At 39.8% G+C, this 6,909-nt stretch overlaps 1 protein-coding gene across 1 annotated transcript in view; it reads right to left on the bottom strand.

The window, feature by feature from the left end:
- Positions 1-1,116: 1,116 nt before the first annotated feature.
- Positions 1,117-6,909, bottom strand: part of emx3 (empty spiracles homeobox 3) — a 19,341-nt gene continuing 13,548 nt past the window's right edge. Inside the window, exon 3 of the mRNA XM_080465549.1 lies at positions 1,117-4,069. Coding sequence (XP_080321675.1) covers positions 3,902-4,069 — 168 coding nt within the window. The 3' untranslated portion in view covers positions 1,117-3,901. The remainder of the gene's footprint in view (positions 4,070-6,909) is intronic.

Genomic DNA, 6,909 nt, shown 5'->3' with positions numbered 1-6,909 from the left:
ACATTGAGGAAACATTGGAGGAAACATTGAGGAAATATTGAGGAAACATTGAGGAAACACAGAGGAAACATTGAGGAAATAATGAGGAAACATTGAGGAAACACAGAGGAAACATTGGAGGAAACATTGAGGAAACACAGAGGAAACATTGGAGAAAATATTGAGGAAACATTGAGGAAACACAGAGGAAACATTGGAGGAAACATTGGAGGAAACATCAAGGAAACATTGAGGAAACATTGGAGAAAACATTGAGGAAACACCAGAGGAGCGGAGGTGTGTCATGTGAAGGTCAGATCTTGTCTCTTGTGTTTGTTCCAGTTTGTAATACTAAGAATATTAGATGAGTCATTGTAAGACTGATTTTATTATGACAAAAAGTTTTATTTGTAGAAATGATAAGACAATCACAGTTAAAGTTAAATTTAATAGATTGTAGAAAATTATAAGTATCTAAGTAACTACACGTATTAATAATATTTGTTTGGGTTACTAATTCTTTATTTTTGTCAGATTTTTCATTTTCAAACTTGAAATGATTTATTATTATTATTATTATTATTATTATTATTATTATTATTAATAATAATAATTATTTTTTTATTATTATTATTATTATTATTAATAATAATAATAATAATAATAAATAAATAATGTGACATAGGAAAACAACATTGCAGGTTGATCATCAGGTTTTCATCAGAGGGGAATAAAAGAGCCATTCTTGAATATTTCTGTTGTTTTATTGATATTTTTTTCAAATCTGAACACAGAAAGTACAAATCGTTTTTTTCCAGTGGTACAGTTAGTGCATTGGATCCTGAAAACGATGAAAAAATAGATCTAAGAAGGAGGAGAAGAAGAAGAAGTGCTACATAAGGAGATGATGAGGTAAATCTGTCCAAGAAGAAACAAACAGATGAACTGATGAGAAACAAACAAACAAACAACCAGGAAAGTCCACACATTGTTATTATTATTATTATTCATTATATGCACGTCAGATGCATAGAATACTTTTTCAAATCCTATTTTGTTTTTTACATAAATACCTACATTTTCCCCCGTAAAGACAAAAGAAGAAAAACTTCCAGCAGAAAGAAACGAAGCTGCAGATTTTCTAAACCAAAAATACTTTTTTTTTTTTTTTTCAGGATTAAAGTTCAATATTGTCAACAAATCTTCTTTAAATGACAAAAAAAAAATAATATTTAAAATCCCAAATGATTTCTTATTTGTGGAGTTTTGAAGTGATTGTTTTCTTTTCACAGCCAAAATATGCATTTGAAAAATGTCTCTTTATTGTTGGCCAATAATAATAATAATAATAATAATAATAATAATAATAATAATAATAATAGTTTTACATTAACCTGAATAGAAATGTAAATCAAATTATTACATTTTCTTAAAATGTTCTTCTCAGTTCTCAAATCAAAAATATGTTTTAAACAGTGGAAAGTGTGATTTTTTTAAAATTATAAAATCAAAAAGAAGAATGAAATTTAGACATTAGAAACTATAGAGGCTGTACGTCGTTATGGTCACATGGTGATTAAAACCTCCGCAGCAGCAGACGTCGATCCGTCCGCAGGGTTAAATAGATCCTCCCTTCATGATGCAGTGGGAGGAGTTATGTTTTCAGGAGATGCACTTTGTTGGTTTGAATGAGATTTGTTGACAATAATAAATAAATAAAAATGTCAGATGCTTAAAGTTTGTGGATGTTTGTGTGTCTGAGGTTCGCCCAGCGGGGGGGGGGGGGGGGGCGGTCCGGAGGCTCCATCAGCCTGTGAGGCTCAACTCAGCTGAACGCAGAAAGAAAACTTCCCATTAAAGACGAGTCACCAGGTTTCATATCAGAGAAGTGGGTCCAGAAGCAGTTCAGACGGAAAACAAACCAAAGAATCCACCGCTTCATTCCCTCCGTCACGTCATTGAAAAACGCCGATTCAGCAGATCTTCATTCAGGCTGATGATCAACATTTCTCATGTCGGTTTCTCATCTCCTCCTTCTTATGGACGTTTCTCATTTTGTTGATTTTCAGCCTAATTTGATGACATTTATATCCTCGTAGAGTTTAGTAGTGTTAAGTTCAGTCAGGATTAACAGTTATACAGAATGCTCAATCCTCTATGATGGAAAGTGAAAAACCGACCTCCACCTCTTGGCGCCTGCGTGTTTTATTTTCTGCACTTTGGTGCACAAACAGTCGCAGGAGGCGGGCAGAACCTGTGAACGTGGTTCTGGACGGTCCGGAGTCGGACTCCCCACCGACCGTCCTTCAGGTTTCTGCATCCTGGGTCGTTCATTCGGGCTTTTAATGTGAAGAACCTCACGGACGGATGTTTCTAAAGGTCGGGAATGGATTTCTCTTTGAGGGTCAGAGGAGCACCCCTCCTCCTCTTCCTCCTCCTCCTCTTCCTCCTCCTGCTGGACGAACCTTCTTGTTGTTATTTTTCTCCGGGATGTTGTTCAGTTCTGCAGATTTCCCTGCGAGCGGCGGCCGTCTGTTGCAGACAGACGCTCAGAAACCTTCAGCCCGGCAGCTTCTCCTCACACTTTTTAAATCATTATTTTTAATTTTTAATTTTTTTTTTTAAAATCAGGACGCCGCCGCCGTTTGGCACCGAAATCCTCCGGTTGGGATGAATTCAGTCAACAGCTGCGACGACCATGTTTGGACTTTTGTTTTCTTTTTTTTTTTGTTGTTGTTGTTGTTGTTGCCTGTCAACGCTTCGTCAGTCCGACGGAGACAGGAAGTGTCCTCATCTTCTTCAACCAGATCTCCATCGTCAGAACAGTGGGCCTCTAAGTGTGTGTGTGTGTGTGTGTGTGTGTGTGTGTGTGTGTGCGCGTGTGTGTGAGTGTGTGTGTGTCAGATTCCCTCCATCACAGGGGTCAATGACGTCATAAAAATGTATATTCTAATAATCCACAATTTCATGTTTTCCCATCTAATCTGAATGTTCCTCCTTTAAGACGCAGGCCGACTACGTCATGCCTTCAGTGTGTGTAAGAATTAAATGTGTTGATTCTGGAGACGGTCCTGTGGTTCTGTCAAGAGGATTCAGTCGGGAGGTGGAAAAGCTGCACACGTTTGTGCTTCTGTCTGGTTTCACTCGTCCGGCCGTGAGAAAACCTGAAAACAACCCGCTTAAAAACAAACAAACAAACAAAAAAACAACGTCTCATCTCAGATAAAAGTTTTTGGGGGGAAACGTGAAGCGAACGTCTGCAGAAAAAGGATTTCAGAAAAATCTAAAGTGGAAAAGAAGGCTTGAAAACAAAATGAAGACTTTCAGCCAAACAACTATAAATAAGAAAAAATAACATTAGAAAACCTGCAATTATAACATAAACGTGTACGAACATGGACATAAAACTTTGCAGCCGATCCTTTGCATCTTTTTGAGCTGGTTTTTAGTTCAACTTTGTGTTTCACCCTTTAAGCGGCTGAACTGTGAAGTAGTTCTCTAAATGAGCGTTTGTTTTTTCCAATATTTCTTTCGAACAATTAAAAAGTGACTTAAACGCGGTTTCACTGGTGTGACGAGCTCTAGAAATGTTGTTTTACACCTTCAAATGGTTTCGTCCAGCTCAGACCTGTTGGTTCAATATGGCCGCCGGGCGCTGACTCGTGGTGCGTTCAGGGTCCAGGCTGTAGCGTCCGGTTGGATTTGAACTTCATGACGTGAAGAGTAAAGTATTTGGCGAGTAACTGGAGTATCTGAAGCGGATCTGAAAGCTGTGAATGAGGCCACCGACTCTCGTGTGCATTTGGTTTGTTTTTGTTTTTGTTCCCCGCTGCAGACGCGTCTTGAACGCGTCGTCAAGTCCTGCGGACGCCCGACGCCGTCATGCGTCCTGTCGGGTGGCGTGTGAGCACGCCGGCGGCCGTCAGTCCTCGCTGAGGACGTCCACGTCCTCGCCGCCGCTCTGCTGCGTGGCGGCGCGCCAGCGGCTGACGTGCTGGCTGCCCTTCCTCTTCTGCTGGGCCTCCGGAGACTCCTCCTCCAACTTCTGACGCTTGTGCTTCGTCCGGCGGTTCTGGAACCACACCTTCACCTGCACACACACACACACACACACACACAGGTCAGTATAGTATATCAGTTTCAAGGTGGAGGGCCGCTGGAGCTGATCTCCGCTGACTCTAGGTGGAGGAGGGAACTATGACTGCAGGTGGAGGAAGGTGTAGATCAAAGTCTTCAACATATCTGCAGCCAAGACAACAACGAAGGAAGAATCTACAATTCTTCAGTAAAAGCAACTGTAATTCCCAGTGTGTCCACCGGGGGCTGCTTCAGTGAAGGAGGGGCGCCGCTGCGACGGGAGTTTGTGACACGAGATGGTCGCGTTTGTTTCTTCACGTTGTCAGTAGTTTTGTGGAACAATGAATGTGAAAATGTTCCGGCGGTTTTATTTAGAATCCACTTTTACTGGCGTTGAGATTAAGGCTCCGTCTGAACGCTCGAATATCGTTTGAGAAAAGTATCACGTTTACAAGGCAATGTTTTGGAAACGACGTCACGGAAACAGCAGAACAGCTGAGAACAATGTAGTTTTCATGTTGGACCACTAGCGGGGGCTGTTGTCTGTTTTCGTAATAAAACCACACACACACACACCTGCAGCAGAGAACAAAACGCTCTGAACATTAACACTGGGAGTGGACACACGATTACGGTGACTGTCAAAATAAAAGCACCAAGTCCCAGGACACGACGGAGAAAACACTGTTCTGATTCGCCAGCCACTGAGCATGTGCAGAAGTACTAGTTACTACAGTGGTGGCGTGCGTACGCAGCAGCAACGTCGGGGCGTTTTTTGTTTTTTGTTTTTTTTCAAAAAGTTGCATTTTCAGTGACGACAAGCGGCGTTGCCGTGGAAACACAAACCCAAGAGGCAAACCAAAGTTTTCTGTTTTGACTTGAAAACGTTGTCGAGTGACCGGGAACCTAAACGTGACTTCACTCCCACCACAGTTAATCCTCAGTTTCTCAGAAAACTGAACAAACCTGCTGCTCTTTTGTTTTTTAATATTGGATCAATCCCATAAATCTTCGTCTGCCGGAGTCGTCTGCGCTCCCGCGAGCTCTCAGAGGTGGAGGCCTGTCAAGAGGTTTCCACGATGAATGTGTCAAGGGCCCGGCGATGATTTAACGCTCTGCGCTGGTAAAACATGACTGTGACACGTCGAGCTGTTAAAACTCGCCGCTGCGCCGACGAGGAGCTGAATCAGCCTCGGGTGACAGTTTAATGTGGGATCCTTCCCCGAGAACCAGAACTGAGCCAACGGAGAGAGTGTCGGGGATAAATCACCGAGGAGATCCTCCAGGTTCACCGACTTCTACTTCAAGGAAACGATTCCCTCTGATCGGACCTGAGCTGGAGCTGCTGCAGTGGAGGGTTCAGACCGGGGAACCGGCCTCGAACCAGCAAACCCACTGCACCTCCGGTCCGGTCAAACCCACTGCACCCCCGGTCCGGTCAAACCCACTGCACCCCCGGTCCGGTCAAACCCACTGGGGATATTTTAATCTATAATTAAAGTTTTATTTTGATCAAATCACAGTAGTTCTAACTTTACTGATCCGAGTCTCATTCAGTTAAACTATTAACTATATAATGTTGATTTTAATAACGATGTTACTGATATTATTGTAGGTTATATTTAGAACGTGTATTATAATGTATTCCGTAAGAGTTTTAATACCTTTTTATGAAAGCAGGTATTTTAATGGGTACTGCTCATGGTATACATTTATACTGTGTTATATTTGTAAATAGGTATTATCACGGTTAAAATCTGGTACGATGCATCTTTTATTTTTGTTTTGTACATCGTCCCGAGAAAATAAAATAAATGATTAATAAACAACCAATAAATAAATTAATGAATAAAGAAAGAATAAATAACTAATAAATCAATAAATGAATAAGTAAATAAAAAAATAATAAACAAAATAATTAATTAAAAAAGTAAGTAAATAAATAAATACTTTCACCATGTCAGTGCTTTAAATATCATTATACTGTTATCCCAGCTCATGGCGGTACTTTAAAACGGGATTAATAAAATAATCTGAAGTTTCCTCAGATTAACTCGGCAGGTTTCATCCAAAACTATTTAAATTTACAGACAAAGAAATTAAGAATTAGTGAGGTTTTTCTACTTAACATGTAAATATAAACTCAAACAAACTTTTTAAATGTATTCGAAGTCTTTAAGTTTGAAAATCCTCACGTTTTATTTATAACTTTATTGTTCATTATTTCAGTATTTCAAGGTAATAAGTTCTAGTTTTGGTGCTTTATGATTCCAACCTTATTTATTTACAGTAAAATAATATCACTCTTTTATTGGCTGTAAACTTTAAAATGTTGGTTATAAACCAGTTGTTACAGTATAATTAACTTAATTTATGACTGAATAATTACAGTTGTAACTTTATTGTTGTTTCCTTGAAGTAAAAGTAAAATTAGAAGTTCATCAGTGCTGCTTTTTTTTTTTTTACTACAAAGTTCAAACTAAATGAAATGTTGACGACTTGTTGTTATTAAATAATATAATAATAAAGATAATAAAATAATTAAAGTGACAGAAAAGTAATGGAGTACTTTATGGTTTTAACTTCTTTGTTCTGGAAGTTTTTGTGACTGTTGAAGACGTGAATCGTTTTTCTGTGACGTTCACATGACATGGCCGCGACGATGATGATGATGATGATGATGATGATGATGATGATGATGATGATGATGATGTGACAGGTTAGGGCAGGAGCCTCATTACGGCCATAAAGACGCTGCGATGATGACGGATGACGATGATGATGGACGTCTCTCTCACGCTGTCGTCACGACTACAATCGCCGCGGCAACGCAAACTGCTGAGTAACAGCCAG

This window comes from Lipophrys pholis (genome assembly GCF_963383615.2).
Source record: "Lipophrys pholis genome assembly, chromosome: 6".
Lineage (NCBI taxonomy): Eukaryota > Metazoa > Chordata > Actinopteri > Blenniiformes > Blenniidae > Lipophrys > Lipophrys pholis.
The sequence above is the reverse complement of the archived record's forward strand: the minus strand, read 5'-3'. Positions and strand labels throughout refer to the sequence as shown.